Raw genomic sequence first — 17,588 nt, 5'->3', positions numbered from 1 at the left:
TTTGACAACGTCATGAGAGCTGCACGTTATCTCATCCGCTGACAGTGATAATGAACGGCCGCAACACGCCAACAAACAAGGCTTCAAACGTTGGGTGTTCTGCGGAATTGGTACATACCACATGTCGAGTAGCACAGGAAAAGATAAAAGAGTGGCTCTGGAGTTAATGCATGATGAGTTGCTAATCTCTTTCTCTCGTTCCCGTCATTCATGGCTCTCTTCTGCCGTTTTCGAAGACGTGGCAATGATGACACCGTAGTCCATTTTGCCCCCAACCCTCTCAGATTACTTGCTAAATCCCATCAGCACGGTTCATCAGCATCTCTAGAAGACCTCGTCAAGACCAGATGTCCGAGTCTTTTTACACCATTCGAAACGACGTTTTACTTGAACAGGTGGGTTGCAAAAAAGGAGAAATTTTCTACATTTCGGAAAACTCTGCTAACCACCGGAAATAGTGGCCATGTTCAAACCTTCTATAGCCTGTATCCTGGATTGTTCGCGACCGACAAAGTTTGGTATCGACGACAACACATACGTTTGATTGATGGTGGTACGCTGTGAGTAAACTTCCATCCGTCTTCTATCGTCATCCCGAAACTCAAACTATTGCTCAGAGGTTTAGACTTTACTCCAATAGATGAGAAGCTTCCAGATGAGACTCCCATTATTGTAGTGCTGCCTGGTTTAACCGGAGGTGCGTTTGTCACGCTACGCATCAAGAGCCAGCCTGACCTTGTATCTTTGTAGGTTCCTACGAGCCTTACGTGAAAGCCATTCTAGCCCGTGTAATTACTCCGGTAAACCGAGGGGGGCTGGGATATCGCGCCGTTGTTGTCAATCATCGTGGTTGTGGGGGCGTTCCTGTCACTTCTCCGACGTTCTATACAGCTGGGGAGACAGAGGATATCCGTCAGGCCCTGATATATCTATCTTATAAATTTCCTCGCGCACAATTGCATGGGCTCGGTTTTTCGCTTGGAGCAAACCATGTGACAAGATATATCGCAGAGGAGGGAGAGAACAGTCGTCTCTGGTCGGCTTGTGCGTTAGCCAACGTCAGTCCTTTTCTGAATTCATTTTGGCCGATTTAGTGCATCCTCTTAAATATTACCTACAGCCATGGGACTTTCATGCCAATAGCGATGCGTGAGTTCCCCCTTCCTTTGTATATTCTCTCTCTGATTTACTTCATCCAGCCTCGATGCAAGCTTTATCGGCCATAACGTCTACCACCGAGCGCTTGGCACCAACATCCAGAATCTTGTCCTACGGCACCAGAAAGCCTTAGCAATCAACCATCCCGGCCATCCCATGGTCGAAGCCGTAAACCGTGCCGTGAACTTGAAATACCCTCACTTAAAGGCTTTTGACTGTGCTTTTACCAGACACGTCGGTGGTCGACCAGGTTGGAAAGGAAAAGGATTATACTTTCCATTTATCAGCGTAGGCGATTATTATGACTACGTATCAAGTCATAGAATGGTCAACGATATCAAAGTACCCTATCTCGGTATCAATTCCGCTGATGACCCAATCGTGCAACTGGTCCCGACATTCACGAACGGACACGGAAATCCGTATGTGGTTATGACTCTCACCGCTGGAGGTGGGCATTTGGGCTGGTTCAAGGATGCATCAGGAGATCGATGGACGACCAAACCTGTATTGGAATGGTTGAGAATGTTGGTTGATGACATCCATTGGGAATCTGACGTCCAGAGGGGAGAAAGGATATTCGTGGATAGTGAAGGATGGATTAGAGAACCTGGAACCTCACACCTGGGATGTAAAGAGGTTGAAGGTGGTGGCTTGATAGATGGGAACAGAGGTGAAAGTGGTGTTTTCCAGGGTCTTTAGTTTGGGCCTGTGTTGTCGTCTTGTGCTTCGTTGATGCTTTACATTCCAAGTGAAATAGAATATCAAACAAACTGAATAATCAATGAGGTGCTTTTTCTATTGGGACAGCGGTCGTTATTCTTTTGCGAAGCCGGTAATAAGAATGGTATCCGAGGTCAGTTGAAAAGTTCCGATTGAGGCTGGCGGTTGACATTGACATTGACAATTTAAAACCTCGTGTGCTATATTATGGCCCTGCTGCACACAAGACATTTTTCAAACCCGTCCAACCCCGTTCCCAGTGTCAATCTGCTGTCGTCGGAACCACAGTAGTCTCCGAATGTCTGAATGTTCGAAGCCCTGTTCGAACGATTCGAAGTTGGGACTTGCAGTTTGGGTCAGGGCAAGCAACGATTGCATCGGTTGACATCCAATCATTCGGATGTGTCATTCTCTGTTTTGCGGCTAGCAAGGGAAGTATTGCACCTGTGACAAGAGGTTTCGACTCAGAGACCGAGGTTTTTTATTACCCATTACCCACCTAAAGAATAGATAGAGAATCCAACTCCCTGAGGTAATCGCAACATTTCTCCTTCTAGAGTGAAATAATCACCCTCCTTCGCGCCGCACATGATACGTGCTCCCGGAGGACAGATGACTTCGACCCGAAGGTCGAAAAGTTGAAACGAGTCGTCCATGGTCATGGGCGGCTGCAAGATCATGATTTGATTTACTCTCTTTGGCTTCCTCAGGGAAATCACACCAAGCGTTATATTATAATATACAGAGTAGAATACTGATAGAGAACATAGCACGATGACGACTTACAAAATAATCTAAAAAAAAAAAAAGACAGCACAATATATGGGTCGAATGGCGCTCATCGATATTCTGTCCCGCAGTCCCCTATTCTTTCATACAAGTTTCTCGCGCGATTACCCAGAGCCACAGCTTCCAACTTTTTCTTGTCCTCCTCGTCCAACTGGAAGGAGAACACTTGCAGATTTGACCGGACATTACTCGAAACACCCAGCCGAGTTCCGACAATCACAGCCCCGACTGCAGGACAGTCAAGAACCCATCGTGCAGCGACATTGGATACGTCGACTCTGTGCTTATCTGCGATAATCTTGAGTGTATAGAGAAGAGCCTGTAGATCTGACCAGGAACCCCAAGTCGATATAACATCGTAGTACTGGAATGATGTGATTAATACCCTCGTGTCAATTTCTAATTTGCACGAGACTGACCTTCCGCTGAGAGGGAGTCAACCCAACGGCTTCACAATAGATTTCCGGAGACTTAACTCCGAGCCATTTGTCCGAAAGGAAACCGCCACACTGTTCCACGGTGCCGTCAGTTCCACTTGCCTAAAGGTAGGTATTAAAAATGCAACGATGCTCACAAAGGTCCCATACGTTAGTAGCTTGATACCATACATTTCACAAACTCCAATCATTTTAAACAAGGGTCGGCTGTCAATTAGCGAAAACTGAAGTACAGACCCAGTTAGTTTGTGACCACAAATCCCAGCGATGTACTCACTTGAACTTGATTTGAAATGATCCCTACTTCCCCCACCTTTTCTAGAAGATAGCGACACACTTCATCCGTGTGTTCGGCGTCAAAATTACACAGCCCAATGTGAGAGACCAAATAAGCATGTGATTTGGTGAGCTTCACGAGTTCGGCCAGTACAGGAAGGTAGTTCTTGTCTTCGTACTACATGGCGCGGTTAGAATCATGCGAGTCGGTATTAACCAATATTCAGTTCGGGTTCTTACATTATTCCAGTGGAACTAGGGAAAAAGATCGATATCAGAATTGAGTCCTCGGTCCTCTTCCTCACACCGGTGACTTACTTGCAAAATATCGATTCTCCCTTTGAGCCTACGAGCCCGCTCTTGAACCGCATTGAAGACTAGTTCCTGAGTCACGGGCTCCTTTAGGGATCGGAAGACACACCACTTGGAGGCCGCCAGCGCGCGCTCGCGCACTTCGGGTTTCAGTCGATTTCTGAATCCCCCGTAAATCAACTCAGCGTCTCCCTATCCCGGGGTTTTGATCAGATCAGAACTCGTGGAAGGACGAAATGAATGTCGTACGTAGTGGTCAGCCATATCGGTCACGACCAAACCTGCTTGTATCAGTTGGGACAGTGCAGCGATTTGCTTGATGCTCGATGCACATCCCCACGCCGGAGACGACATTTGCCACAGCCCATTGAGCAACCTCGGTATCGTGAGTGAACCTAGCTGAATGTGTTCTAGAGACCCGGCAATAATCGGGTCGATAGCGACGTCTATCGGCTCCGTAGTCGTCATCGAGGGGCTCGAGGTACTATCCGACCTCACTTGTCCCTCTGGGAAAGCCAAGGCAATAAAGTCGTCCACCTGGAGTTGCGCCCGAGTGAAGGGATAGGAGAGACCGTTAGATACGCAGTAGTGTTCGCATCCCCAAAGAGCATCCGAAAGGTGGGTCAAGTTAGTCTGAAGCTCCTGCTTCCTCGCCCCTGAGTCGATGCTAGCAAGTAACGATTCCTTGAGTGCCTGAATAGCTTGTACTATGTCACCACAAGCTTTCTCAAGAAGCCCCTCTAGCCCGCTGTTGGGTTGCCATCGGGCATTAGTTTCTACGATCCCATTGATGAGGTGGGCCAAACTTATTGGCCTAAGTAAGATCTTATTGAGGTTGATGTAAATTGGGATGCACTCACTATGGTAACGAGTTGCTGGCGAGGTTGCTGGAGAAGAGGCAGCGTGTAGACGCCATGTACTCTGCGCAACGCACCAGTGAGGTACTTCCAGCAAACAAGTCCTTTGGCGGAGTGAAAGGCGGCGGAGAACCATTCAGGCGACCACGGACGTGGTCGACAAAGGTTTGCCTAGCACCGGGCCACTGTGAAACAAGTACCCTCAGGGAAGATCTGAGAATAGATACAGGGACTATGTGAACGAGGGGGGAAAAGGAGGGTCAACGGAGGTGTAAAGATGGGAGCGTAAAGGGGACCATACGCTGGGAAATGAGGACATCGTCCATCATGTTGCTGGGAGAAGTTGGTCAGGAAGGTCTTCTGAGATAGTTACCACATGATGGACTCGTTACTCACACATGTCCTGACATTATTATCGAGGAAGTAAGAATAGGGTCGTGGCGAGGGAGAAGAAGGAAGTTGGGTGAGTGTTGGTGAAAGCCAAAGGTATTTGAACCAGATCTGAGTTGAGAAATAATCAGAACTCCGACGTTTCAAGCCGCTGCTTGCAGTTGTTCGGAAAAACCGGTTTTTAATCTTATCCCCGTTAATAAGGTGGAGAGGTATATCATTCGAGGGCGGATTCCTTGCGTGGAACTGATTGATGTCTGCGAGAAAGAAAAGAATGGAGCAATCAAGGGGCTTTAAACCACCTTTATAAGTTGAATTACCGGTGTTGTGTTCAGATATAGGGAGGGTGATTCATACTGTCCTCGGGTGTTGATATTGGAAATAAACGTGCCCAGAATATTTACCCGCGTTCACCCTCAACTTGAGGAGCACAAGCGCAATCCGGGTCCCTCGGAGTTCGACAGCTGTACTGTTTGACTCATCGAGATCCTGATTATTTTTTGGTGGAGCGTTCGAAGTGTGAAAACTTGGCCGCGGAGCACTATTCAGTAAGAAAGAGGTTTCAGTTCATGGAACTTGGAAGTGGCCTTGACTGACCGAGTTTTACTTTGATGCACCTTCCTTCATTCATCAACAAATCTAGAATAATAATGACACCAACTGCCTCCTCCCGACCCTTTGCAATGGTCAGATTGACAGCTTGAAACCATTCCGGCCTTGTCAAAGATCCCCCGCTCCATGGAGGGTTTCGCAGGAAAAAGTGAGTCATGGTTGATGTTGAAGATGCGGTTGTAAGTGAGGTATAGGTCATGTCGGGATGAGGTGTAGGAGCGAAATGGTGGCAACGGGTGGTGAGTACATATGTGGCATAAAGCAAAGCAAGACAGGAACAACGACGCGACTGCCGGTGGCACATGATATCCGTGAGCGTGTTTAATACAGCACAGCCTTCCGCCCGACCCCCCGCTACGCCGAGTGCTCGGTTGCCTAAGAGACTGGCAACGCTGACAGGGCGGGATCGACATCTGGGAATGATAAACTGTCTCAGATCGAAGATGTTGTGCTTAGGTCTGCCCTGGAAAGAAACTAAGGACCCTTATTCTGGTTCGGATGTTCTGTCTCGCGGACCAACGGGAAACTCATCTCTACATTCCTGTTGGGCTGTCCCTTGTTCTGAATCAGGTTGACTTTCGCGACTCCTTACCCGCCTTTACGTAGTAGGTCCCTGTTTGCAACTTAGTCTTACAAGCTTATGACCCGGCCCTTTGTGCCGAGTTTTTTTGCATGTTTATACACCTGCTTACTTGTGCTCTGTAGGAGTTCTGCAGGTAGTGAACAGCATGAATCACCCATGGGGGGAAAGTTTGTGTCCCTTGGCCCACTGTATTCATATCACATGACCTGTTCTGTGAACATCCTGTGTCAGAGGCGTAATTACACCTGTCCTACCCGTTACCCATGGAAAAAAGTATGGTGGGTATGGGACTTGTACAGGGTGACTAATCCATTCCAGCCCCATCCCATGCACAGGAAAACCCACCAACCCGTGCTGTTCCAACTTCCCTATCTGCAGGTATGGCCATGCTCTATCCCATTTTACAGGTACAAACCCATGGGGAAAGTATTCTGTGCCAAATCAGTACATGTTGTATAGTGGGTGACATAAATAGCAGGTGGAGGACTTGTACTGTGTACAGAACTTTGTACAGGGTGGCCTACCCCATTCCCTCCCTGTCCCATGCACAGAAAAACCTGTAACCTGTGGAAAAACAGTACAGTTAGAGAAGGGGAGAGGAGACAGTGAGAGATGACAAATTATTACCAAAAAAGTGTGTGGGAATATAAAAGTTACATCTCATAACAGTTGAAGTATAGATGCATGTCAGATAACAGTAGGAATAAATAAACAGGAACATGAAAAATACTACGTTACTGTAGCTCAAAGGGAGGGGACATTGTCGTGCACGCAGGAAATTTCGATCTCCGCTTTAATTTACCCTGGTCCTGTCGCATAGATCATTTTTTGGAGATAATCGCTGATAATCGCTGATAATCAGGTCTCTTTGTCCCATTATATATAGGATTGTGACTCATTGACCTACTACTATAATAGTATCTCTCCTGCCGATTCATTCACATGAAGAGAAGAATTGAGTGGGCAAAAAGGCAACTCACATAGTAAGCAGCCCAGCGTGTGCGCCAAAGATCCAGATGACACTTATTTACAGCGACATCCAAATTGTAGCGCAATTATGATTTTGTGTAGCTCCCCGCCTTTGTTTGTTGTAAATAAAGCAAGTAATCCAAATTTGGTAACCATGAGGTAAGTTGGTGCTTTGTGGGTATCACGTTGCTGAGGGGAAACAGAGCTCCTACGCCGATTGGCTGGATCAAACTTCGGGCGTCGGGATGGTTTGCCAATTTTGGAATACTTTCTATTTACTACAAACAAGGGCGGGGAGCTACACAAAATCATAATTGCGCTACAATTTTGGATGTCGCTGTAAAATTACGGTACGTAGTCATCGTGACAAATTAAGCGCATACTGTAGGATTACTCGGCCGAACATGTACGGTCGGCATGGGCTGTGATGGAGATTTGTACTCCGACAGTCTGTGAAGTACTTTTTATTTGAAAGCAGAGAGTCTGAGGAGTTATATAGACAAAACACTCCCCAATTTCAACCTTACGGGTGACAATTTCCCCGCCCAGATGGAAGAGGGACGGTCACGTCCTGATGATTGCCGTGGTATACCAACTATCAGCGGGGTTTTGATATTGGTGAGTGCTTCAACGCGCTCCGACCCTGCCGAGAACAATATGAATCACGTGCTCAAGCCAGCGGGAAATAGGCGGTCCGAGGTCGGCCCATTTCCCTTGTCTCCCATCCGTCCATATTCATGTTTTAACATTTCCAACGTTCGATTAGAACTCCAGTAAACATCTTTCGACTTTTGTAATTCATCGTCATCATACCTCGCATGGACTTGCCCTCCGTTACGACCTCTGTCGATGGCACCATACCAATCGAAGCACTCCTCTTTCAAGGCGAAGATCTGTTGGCGTCTCAGGATGGCGTTGGGCTGTATGTAGGAAACGACAAATTGCCGAGTCACCAGTGTGGAACGAGCCATCTTTCCAGTCATCGTCTGTTCTACATCGACAGTCCTCATCCCACACGACGCTCATTCTCTCTAAATCTTTCCCTCGTCAAAAAGACAGAATATTACGCGGGATTATTCACGAGCAGTCCCAAAGCCTCATTATTTCTCTCATCGGACTCATCTGACGATCTTTCACCGTGGACATGCTCCCTATGTGGTTTTCGAAATCCCCCAGGCTTTTCTGCAGTTTGTGGGCTCTGTGGCGTTCCGGTTCCTACTCCCGTTCAAAATCTGGTTCCAAAGTCCCGTTCTAGTAATGCATGTACAATGTGCACCTTTATCAACCATCCCTCGCTCGCGACGTGCGAAATGTGCGATAGTCCGTTGAAAAGGGACGGGGATGGCCCATCGACAACATCTTCTCTTCTCATAAAGCTCTCTTTCCGTCGTGGAGGAGACAAGACTTTCTATGCCGATCTAAAACGCGCTCTGATGACAAAAGCCTGGCAGTCGTTAATGACTCCGCACTTAGAACCGCCCCAAGCGTCACTCGGAACCTCCTCTGGCATATCCCACATCCTCTCTCTCAATCAATCCTCCCAATCTACTTCCAACGTTTCTCTCTCTCTCGCCCTCCAGGACCTCCAAGCACTCATGGTCAAAGCTAAACACATGGTGAATCTTGCAGACGACCTGTCATCCCGTCTCTCTGCTGTAGAGTCTACTACCAACAATAACGGCGACTTCCCGGAAGGCACGTCTTCCCTCCTCTCAGACATTTCCAACCTCGCGATATCTAAACCTCCCTCTCTGGAATCGACACCCATAACCCTTGAAATGATCAAAAACAGGGACGAAGCTCGTTGGCTCAAAGAGCTCGCAGTAGAATTATCCTCTGTTCTTCATGGTATCCAAGTCAAAAAATCAGACAGTGACACATCGAATCCAGACCTCCTTCCCCTCGACAGGCTATGGGTATCCTGGAATCGCGCGCGCGGCGTTTCTCTGATCCCACCCTCAACCTTCCTCGACGTCCTCCCACATTTAGAATCAATAACGAATATGCGGATCCGCATAATCGGACAGTCGTCCATCAAAGTCCTCTACACTCCCCACTTCTCCCTCCCATCCATCTCCCAACGTATATCCCAAATCCTTCCTCAACCACTTACACCCACCTCCTTTGGCACATCCGAACGGATCACAATTTCGCTTTCACAACTCCTACTCTCTGAAGTAGAGATGTCAGATGGTACACCGATATGTAGAGACGATTGGGAGTCTGCGATACACGTTGGAGTTGGAGGTGGGGTTTTAGAAACGAAATATTACCCTAACGTGTTCGTTGACTATGTTTGGGATGGCCATTCGGAGTGAGCCCCTGCACAAAGGAGGACGACGTCTGCCATCTGAACTAGGACCCATGACTATCTTTGCATCTCACAAGGAGGTGAGGAATTCATATTCAGATTCAACCTCTTGGCGTCGTGTAGAGGATGAAATAGTAGGCATTGGGCGGTCTTTGAAAAGTCGATAACGAAAAGAGCTGCAAGGCTTTTAGACGAAACAGTGGACACGGTATCGCTGGAATAGCTGTTTAGACCTTGTATTAGAGTTCTTCGTCGTTATTCAACTCGAGCCAGATACTTAGCCATTATTTGCTGTTTGTGTGCAATCATTGTAGCGAGGACGATCACAAAGTGGACGCGTGTGGGAACTTACACTCTCCCTCCCACCACGTCGCACGATGGCTCTGCCTTACTCTGAGCACCCACCGCGATTCGTGGTATGTCTGGCCTTAAATGAGCTGGCACCTAATACCTTGATAGCTCATGGTACTGCTAGGTCAGAAGAAAGCGAAAACGACAAACTTATATCGATCCTTGCCTTGGCTTCGATGTCGGACTTCTCCCCAATGATCCCAATGCTGCGGACGAAACGCTAATGCTTGCTCCGAATCACGACGATATACCGAAAGAAACTGCAGAGCTAAAAAGTAATCCACCTGAGCTACCGACGATCGAGACTCTGGAGGATTCGGTGGGTGATTCAGAAGACACTGTGGAGAGTCCCAAGCAGCCCACAGAAATCAGTGTGGATTCATTCCTCCGCTCTCGCAACAAGTCGATACCCAAACCTTATCCTACGTTTAAACTGAAAGTCAAACAACTGACGACAACTAGCGATGACTTCCAACCGCCGCCGCCTCCCAAACACACCACACGACGACGACAACTTCGCATTTGTTCTCCTCCATCAGAACCCGTCGATCAGCTATTCAGTGATAGCGAGAACGACAGTGTTATTCGCAAGAAGCCGCGAGTCATATTCAATCGTCAGAAAAAAGTCTCTTTCGCACAACGTCTCTTACAGGCTGCCGTTGTCTCAGAGGTTGATCCAATTGATGTCTTGTTGCCCGAGGCTGACGGTGTTGAACTCCGGAATTCTCTTTCTTTCATTACGGAAAAGTATCCGAATCAAGTTGAAACTCAAGCCCCGTATCGGTCTAAACGTCGCAGATGGTCCTTGATTGATCCCCGAAAAAGAGATAGTGGGCAGAGGAGGTTTTGCTCTTTTTCATCACGTACCAACGGTGGTGAGACGAAACCTCTTACCCGGTGGTTGACAGAAATCAGCACTACCTCAAATGGCGATGAGGACTGTCGTTCGGTGAGCAAGAAGACTGAGGTTGAGACCGCGAAGGTGTTGCAGAGAGTGGGGAAGAAGAGGAAAAAGAATTCTACAGTAGATCTTCGTCAGCCTCAAACTCAGACTCCATTGTCGTTTGTACCGCTTCAAGAAGCCGAAAGCAGGTTGATGGATAGGAAGAAACGGAAGGACCAATTGATATCGAAGTACGTCTTGATTTTACCGTGAAGAGGATCCAAACATAACCCGTCCTATAAAAGAGATGGGGTTTCGAGCGGAAAACGAAACACTCTTGATCTGACTATGGTACCAACCCTTTCAAAGCCAACTCCATCATCCCCTCTCAGCGACGCTGCGACGCATTCAGATTCTTCTCATACTCGTCATATTATTCAATCGCTTCTCCAACCTGCTTGTCCTCAAAGTCCCACTGCTGCTACCGATTCTGCTCCTCCTGTTTCTCCTGCTCATGACCATGAAAACGAACACACCCAACAGAATTCTATCCCTGCTCATGCTCCCGCTGCTCTACTTACGCCTGTCGTTCTGTCTATCGCACCACCGTTTTTACCTCCCGTCGCGGCAACGATTCTGGGGATCAATCGTTCATCCACCGGGCTTGACAGTAACAGAAGCATGCAAATTCAAGGCTCGTTATCTGCTATACCTCTCCCACCAAGCACACTATCTTCACCGTCACCTGAAACACAAATGCCTCTGCCTCGCTTCCTACCTCACAGACCTCTTTCCTCGTACTTTGACGAATTCTTCAAGACAGCTAAGGACGTCAATCACAACCAAGATACAGAACCGGTAAGAACACGACGCCGAGGACGTCAGCAGCCAACTGTAACAACCTCATCGCGAAGTGGTCTTACGACGAAATCTACCGAACCCATGTTCGACAACTCTGAACTTGTTCCAAGGATAGAACCAGAACCAGAACCAGACATGGACGTGCTGGAGACTATCATATCACGGTCTTCTTCACAGTATGAGGTCATTTTGTCTGGCTCGCCCCTGCCTCTACCCGAGCGAAGGCCAAACACGGCTGTGAGGAGATCGATGGCTGGGTTGAGGGCGTTTTATGATGTATGATGCGAATGGAGTTTGGGTGAGATTCAATAAGGTTGGAGTCTGGGAGGCGATACCAAGTCGATTAGTATTCGTATGTCCAAGTCCAGATCATCATCAAGCGGAATGCAAACGAATCAAGTTAGATATCTTGCTGGTACTCGATTGGAGGCGAGAGTACATAGTCATGATCCCTGGACCCACCCGCCTATGTGATACAGGCCTCTTGATTGGCTGTTGAACAAACGTTTTTCACCCAGGATTGCGGCTAAAAATAGGGTGATCTTCCACCTCAAACGCCACCCAAACGCCACCCAAACGATTGTTCGATACCGTACTTACAATAAGCTCACATTTTTGGCGGAACTCGTACAGTATGCCACGTTCGTCCAATGTAGAAAAAGCTCAAATGGACCCCGCTTAACGTTTTAACTTTCAGTAGGCGGTTGAAAGAAATGAAGCATGTGCACGCTGACTAAGCTCAGAACATCACGACTGTAAACGTGCAACACCTCCACATGAGCCTGGCCAACCACACGATACACGACAAACTACAATGACATCGTCATCTATGAAGGCGTACTTAGCTGAAAAGTACATGTCAGGACCGAAAGCAGACGCAATTCTGGCACATGCAACTAAAAAGAAGAAGCGAAAGGTAACTGCAGCGAAAGCAGGAAGTGAGAGTTTTGTAAAGGACGAAGACACTGGTTGGGGAGATGCTGCCATGAACGAGGATGAAGAGCTGAAAGACGCCGTTATAGCGACGGATCGAGGATTCAAGAAGCGAAGGGTGGAAACCGGTCAAGGGTGGACGACGATACAAGAGTCAGTGGTGAAAGAGGAGGAAGTCGAGGCAGAAGACGAAGCCCCTGTGATTGTCGGAGGACTAGTGACCGGAGCCCAGCTGAAGCAGATGAAGAAAACAGAGATGGAAAAGGGCGAGACGGCGGAAGAGGTCGCGCGACAACAAGAGACGGTGTATCGAGACGCGAGTGGAAGGAAGATTGACACGAAAGCAGCTCGTGCAGAGGCAGCTAGGAAGAAACGAGAAAGAGAAGAGGCTGAGGCGAAGAAGATGGAATGGGGAAAGGGATTGGTTCAGAGGGACGACAGCGATAAACGCCGGGAAGAATTAGAAAAGGCAAAGAGTCGGCCATTCGCCCGCCATGCCGACGACAAGGAAATAAACGAGGAATTGAAAGAACGGGAACGATGGAACGATCCGGCAGCAGCCTTCATGACGAAGAAGAAGAAGGGCGGTCCTCGAAAACCAGAATACATAGGACCGCCGCCCCCACCGAACAGATTCGGAATCAAGCCTGGCTACAGATGGGACGGTGTGGACAGAGGAAACGGATTTGAAAAGAAATTATTTCAAAGCAGGAACGCGAACAAACGGCTTACAGCAGAGAGCTATCAATGGAGTGTAGATGACATGTAAATCCGACGAACGTGCCAGTTACCATCATCCCAATTTCCGAATATAAAAGCCACTTACAATCCTCTTGGTAACTCGCGTGCCAGAATGAGGTCCTATCTCCTCGTCCTCTCCCTTGTCGCCCTCTCCTCAGCACAGACTTTCAAACGTCTCGGCACCTGTCCGACCCTCGGTTGTGTCTTTCCTCCAGACCAGACCGACTTTCAACCCGGTCAGCTCTTCGACATCCGTGTAGAGGTCCACGCGCCTGTGAACGGTTCAGAAGCCTTTGCAAACGGGGTCCCAGACGAAAACTTTTCTCTTCAAATCCAACATGGTACCGAAGATCCTGTTGACGTGACTCAGTTCTTCAATCAATCAGACCCGCCTTTAGAAAAGTGGAATTTCACGTGAGTGGCCCTTTCGCTATGCCTCCTTTCTACGTTGACAATCTAACAGCTACTACGAAGACCTATTCGCCAGAGACAACAAGGCCCCCACCACCGTCAATGTTGCTTCCAAAGCCTATCGTGCTCTCTCTCTCAAAAAACCCGGTCCATACAAAGCCATACTCACTTACTACGACACCGTGCAAACCGTAGCCAACTGGGTGGTCCGTGATCCTCCAAAGAAGAAGAAAGTCAAGAATGTCATTTTGTTCATTGGGGATGGCATGACCCAAGCTATGATCACTGCCGCCCGTCTTCTTGCACATAAATCTATTAACGGAAAGTACCAATCGCTCATGCAGCTGGACCAAATGGAGGCGTTGGGTCATCAAATGACCCACTCGATCGACTCGTTCATCACTGATTCCGCCAACTCTGCGACTGCCCTCTATACCGGGAAGAAGAGCACTGTCAACGCGTTGAATGTTTTTGTTGATTCCGTGAGTTTCGACAAACTTTTTGTTAGCACTCGCTCACCCTTCTACATGTACACAGTCATCTGACTCCACCGATGACCCCAAATTCGAAACCATCGCCGAACTCTTCCGTCGCGAAACTGGCGGTCCCGTCGGTATTGTGTCCACAGCCTTTATCGCTGACGCTACCCCAGCCGCTCTATGCGCACACAACCGTAACCGTAACGATTACCCCAATGTTGTTTATGAATACCTCCACGGCGCAAGCACCCTCCCTAATGACACCTTACCCTGGCCGACACATTGTGCGCCAGACGTCATCTTTGGTGGAGGTGCAGAACAGTTCATAAAGGGATCGGGAAGCCCAGAGGGTCTGGACTTCTATGAGGAGTTCCGAAAGGACGATTATAGCGTCGTCTTCGATAAGGACCAACTGGCGAATGCGGGGAATGACAGCAAGGTCTTGGGGATATTCTCGATCAGCAACATGTACATTCCTCTTCTCTTTGATCTTCAGCGGGTCTAACTATTCCTGGTTAGGGCGAAGTGGCTAGACCGGAACGTCTTTCCGAACAACCTTAAAAGCCTGAAGAACCATCCCTCAGGAGACGGTACTGATGCGACGAATCAACCTGGGTTGAAGCAAATGACGCTCAAGGCCATCGATATCCTTGCAGCTCGCACAAAGAAAACTCAGAAGCCTGGTTTTTTTTTGATGTCAGAGGCAGCATCTATCGACAAGATGATGCATGTACTTGATTATCAGAGGGCACTTGGGGAACTGTTAGAGTTGGACGACACTGTCAAGGCTACTTTGGAACGTAAGTCCTGGAAGCCGCCTTTCCCGTCCTTTTTTTTTTCTCAACTCACCTAGACCTGGAAAAAATTGGCGAGCGCGACAACACGCTCGTCATTGTTACCGCCGATCATGGACACGGATTTGACGTCTTTGGAGGTTCGGATGCAAAGTATCTCGCTGCGCAGAAGACGGACAGGAAGAAGAGGGATGCTGGTAAGTTTCTTTACGACTCTTCGACTTTTTCTGTTAATCCCGTCTTTAGTTGGCGTCTACGTCAACTCTGGTCTGAGCGGGTACACCGTTGACCCCGATTCACTACCTACGAACAATACCGTTCTTGTGGGCCCCCACGGCCCAGGATTCCCTGTCAATTGGGAACCTAGGTATGGGATTGCAGCCGGTATGGGTGCGAATCCTGACCAGTTGCGTGCTTTTCTATTTCTTTTATCTCCCTGTTGTTCTCAAACTCTTTCCTCCACAGTCGCGAAGCCTACTCACTGAATGAACCTGGCCCACGTCTCCCTGCCACGGCCTCTGATTCAGACCCCGACGATTTTGTTGTCAACCCCAAGGACCAACCAGATGGGTTTGTTGTGAACGGTACACTTCCGGTAGACGAAGATCAAGGTGTACATTCGCTGACCGACGTATCGGTTTTCGCATGGGGACCTGGGCATGAAGTATTCCGGGGGGCGTATAGTAATGTGGAAATCTTTTTCAAGATTGCAGACTCGCTTGGGTTGGGTATGGAGGAAGATGGTGAGGATTGTGATTGAGGATGAGTATCTTTATGGAGTCGGGAGTTAGCGTTGAAAGTTCTGATTGGTCACTAGTTCGTTTAAGCTTGAATCTGAATTCAAATGTATACCCATGAAAAAGGATATACATAAATTGGTTGACTACGAAAGATGCAAGAGGGGAGGAGAACAGCGTAACCAGTCCAGGTCAGAAAATAGGTGAATAAGATTATCTCAAACTCTAGTACGAAAATGTCAGGATGTGCATCTGCCGCTTTCAAGTGTTAGGATGCTATAGGACCGTACATAGCTGACATGGAGTGTGTATGCTAGATACTGTAGACTGCTTACGACAGGTGATGGGGGGCAAGAATCCGGGACTGACAGAAACACGGACTAGGACCGGAAATCCTAAACCGAGAGGGTCTGTCAACGGAAGCGGGTGAGTTGAAAGCTGATGTGAGGACAACCCAAAACGAAAGCCTCAAGCGCGTCGTAGCGAAGCTGAGACTCACCCGAAAACCCGAAGCTGAGGCTAGAGATCCCCCCAGTACACCAGAGCCTGGCTACAGAAGACCTTCCAGGTGCTTTGCTGAGATCGTCGCAGTGTCTCTCCAATATGCATAGAAGGCATCTGACTTCCATCTACCAGACGCCTTCACTAGATGGGGATTGACGTTCTCTTTGAGATAAAAACAGGTCCCGCCTATACGAAATGAGTGGCCTGTGAATCTATCATAGCCATTGTCCATCCAGATCTTGTTGCATTCTTGAAGAAGAACGTCAACTGTCAAGCATCGCCGAATTTGCATAGTCGTGTCAAAGTAGGAGAATAGAGGTAGTGAGTTCAAGGGGATAGAGCAGACATGTTTGTAGAGGGCGTCCACTGGGTCCAGAGTGTCACCGTTCTGACCCGGAATGATAACGGTATCGCCACGAACCACCTCTGTCTTAGTGACTGGCAGGAACAGATTGTATGAGCTTCCATCGTTGCCGAGCTTCAGGTCGTTCACAACCGGATGGACAAGGTGATCATAGGATGCCACCTTCGAAGATGATGGTAAGATTTCACCGAGACGCAGCTGGCCCCAAAACGCACACAGGGCTGCTGCGTAGCACGCTGTGTGCAGTTGGTTCGTCGGCGATCCGTCTGTAGTGCTGAGATCTAGATGGACATGAAGGAGATCCAGCATTTCGGTTGATACTGGTGGACGCCTATCCCGGACAGAGCTCGGCGGAACCATGCGTTTTACAGCCTTCATGCACAAAGCCAGATCTTGAGCCCCTTGCCACTTCCAGCCCTTCGCTTCCCAGTGGATCTTGAGGTACCGCATATGCGCCTTTGCCGTTGAGACTGCCATGTGGCCCGCCATCGTACCTGCCACATAATCCACCAGTATCTGTTCACTAGGGGGTGAACAAGCGTCCTCTGAGTGCCCAGCATCTAGAGCCCAAGTCACAAACCGCTCAACAGCGCCCCAAATCCGAGCCTTTGTGTTCTCGGAATGCACAAAACCCAAGACTTTGCGCGTTGTCGCGCCAAGATGTGAGCGAGAGGATGAGCAGGAAATAGAACTAAAGTTCCCAGATTTCCGTGGGTTCAATGGGGTGGAGACGACTCGGCGAGAAGATAAAATAACCATAGTGTGAGCTGATGTATGCGAAAGGTATTGCAGGAACGCTGGTGGGTGTAAGAGGAAAAAAGATGTGACGTATGTGACAATGCGTCACACATCGGAAGCATAGGCACGTGGAATCACACCCCAACGCATGGCAGTCAGACATTGAACTGTGCAAGCCGCGATGTTGCTAAGTCATGGGTACGATACACATAGTGTACAGAGGAACGATAAGCCAATAGTGCGAAGAATGGATTAGCCAAATACAGAAGCATTCGCTACAGTGCGGTTTGTATGTAAAAAACAGACGACAGACAAAAAGGTTGCGCTGGTGAATGAGGAGTCTAAATACAGGTTTAAGACGAGGGTGCAACCCTG

General features: G+C 48.4%; 8 protein-coding genes across 8 annotated transcripts; 5 read left to right on the top strand and 3 right to left on the bottom strand.

Annotated features, from left to right (window-relative positions):
• Window positions 1-30: 30 nt before the first annotated feature.
• E1B28_011177 (uncharacterized protein) lies at window positions 31-1,951 on the top strand. Its single transcript, XM_043156182.1, has 6 exons — window positions 31-395; window positions 459-560; window positions 618-697; window positions 751-1,058; window positions 1,121-1,149; window positions 1,200-1,951. Exons 1-6 carry the CDS (start codon window positions 211-213, stop codon window positions 1,858-1,860), a joined length of 1,365 nt encoding a protein of 454 aa, XP_043005967.1. The 5' UTR covers window positions 31-210; the 3' UTR covers window positions 1,861-1,951.
• Window positions 1,952-2,028: 77 nt separating this feature from the next.
• E1B28_011176 (uncharacterized protein) lies at window positions 2,029-2,561 on the bottom strand (the record flags this gene model as incomplete). Its single annotated transcript, XM_043156181.1, has 2 exons — window positions 2,029-2,325; window positions 2,381-2,561. 2 exons carry the CDS (start codon window positions 2,559-2,561, stop codon window positions 2,144-2,146), a joined length of 363 nt encoding a protein of 120 aa, XP_043005966.1. The 3' UTR covers window positions 2,029-2,143.
• A 158-nt stretch (window positions 2,562-2,719) lies between these two features.
• Window positions 2,720-4,962, bottom strand: E1B28_011175 (uncharacterized protein; the record flags this gene model as incomplete). Its single annotated transcript, XM_043156180.1, has 10 exons — window positions 2,720-3,034; window positions 3,090-3,179; window positions 3,245-3,331; window positions 3,385-3,561; window positions 3,624-3,638; window positions 3,702-3,887; window positions 3,945-4,500; window positions 4,556-4,784; window positions 4,854-4,885; window positions 4,949-4,962. The coding sequence occupies 10 exons, from the start codon at window positions 4,960-4,962 to the stop codon at window positions 2,720-2,722; spliced, it is 1,701 nt and encodes a 566-aa protein (XP_043005965.1).
• Window positions 4,963-5,358: 396 nt separating this feature from the next.
• On the bottom strand, window positions 5,359-5,711 carry E1B28_011174 (uncharacterized protein; the record flags this gene model as incomplete). The annotated part of the gene is made up of 2 exons (XM_043156179.1): window positions 5,359-5,483; window positions 5,540-5,711. The coding sequence occupies 2 exons, from the start codon at window positions 5,709-5,711 to the stop codon at window positions 5,359-5,361; spliced, it is 297 nt and encodes a 98-aa protein (XP_043005964.1).
• A 2,213-nt stretch (window positions 5,712-7,924) lies between these two features.
• E1B28_011173 (uncharacterized protein) lies at window positions 7,925-9,424 on the top strand (the record flags this gene model as incomplete). The annotated part of the gene is made up of 1 exon (XM_043156178.1): window positions 7,925-9,424. One exon carries the CDS (start codon window positions 7,925-7,927, stop codon window positions 9,422-9,424), a length of 1,500 nt encoding a protein of 499 aa, XP_043005963.1.
• A 370-nt stretch (window positions 9,425-9,794) lies between these two features.
• Window positions 9,795-11,794, top strand: E1B28_011172 (uncharacterized protein; the record flags this gene model as incomplete). The annotated part of the gene is made up of 3 exons (XM_043156177.1): window positions 9,795-9,833; window positions 9,893-10,902; window positions 10,957-11,794. The coding sequence occupies 3 exons, from the start codon at window positions 9,795-9,797 to the stop codon at window positions 11,792-11,794; spliced, it is 1,887 nt and encodes a 628-aa protein (XP_043005962.1).
• A 532-nt stretch (window positions 11,795-12,326) lies between these two features.
• Window positions 12,327-13,214, top strand: E1B28_011171 (uncharacterized protein; the record flags this gene model as incomplete). The annotated part of the gene is made up of 1 exon (XM_043156176.1): window positions 12,327-13,214. The coding sequence occupies one exon, from the start codon at window positions 12,327-12,329 to the stop codon at window positions 13,212-13,214; it is 888 nt and encodes a 295-aa protein (XP_043005961.1).
• Window positions 13,215-13,298: 84 nt separating this feature from the next.
• On the top strand, window positions 13,299-15,630 carry E1B28_011170 (uncharacterized protein; the record flags this gene model as incomplete). Its single annotated transcript, XM_043156175.1, has 7 exons — window positions 13,299-13,600; window positions 13,650-14,079; window positions 14,135-14,544; window positions 14,596-14,876; window positions 14,930-15,067; window positions 15,117-15,276; window positions 15,336-15,630. 7 exons carry the CDS (start codon window positions 13,299-13,301, stop codon window positions 15,628-15,630), a joined length of 2,016 nt encoding a protein of 671 aa, XP_043005960.1.
• Between the last annotated feature and the right edge of the window lie 1,958 nt (window positions 15,631-17,588).

The sequence above is a fragment of the Marasmius oreades genome, chromosome 7 (assembly GCF_018924745.1).
Source record: "Marasmius oreades isolate 03SP1 chromosome 7, whole genome shotgun sequence".
NCBI classification, from domain to species: domain Eukaryota; kingdom Fungi; phylum Basidiomycota; class Agaricomycetes; order Agaricales; family Marasmiaceae; genus Marasmius; species Marasmius oreades.
This window is presented reverse-complemented; position numbering and strand designations above follow the sequence as displayed.

Bases quoted from the DNA above. Each gene is read 5' to 3' on its own strand.
- E1B28_011177 (XM_043156182.1), top strand. From the start codon at position 211: ATGGCTCTCTTCTGCCGTTTTCGAAGACGTGGCAATGATGACACCGTA. The intron at 396-458 runs GTGGGTTGCAAA...CACCGGAAATAG, and splicing joins ACGACGTTTTACTTGAACAG to TGGCCATGTTCAAACCTTCT. The intron at 1,059-1,120 runs GTCAGTCCTTTT...TATTACCTACAG, and splicing joins CGGCTTGTGCGTTAGCCAAC to CCATGGGACTTTCATGCCAA.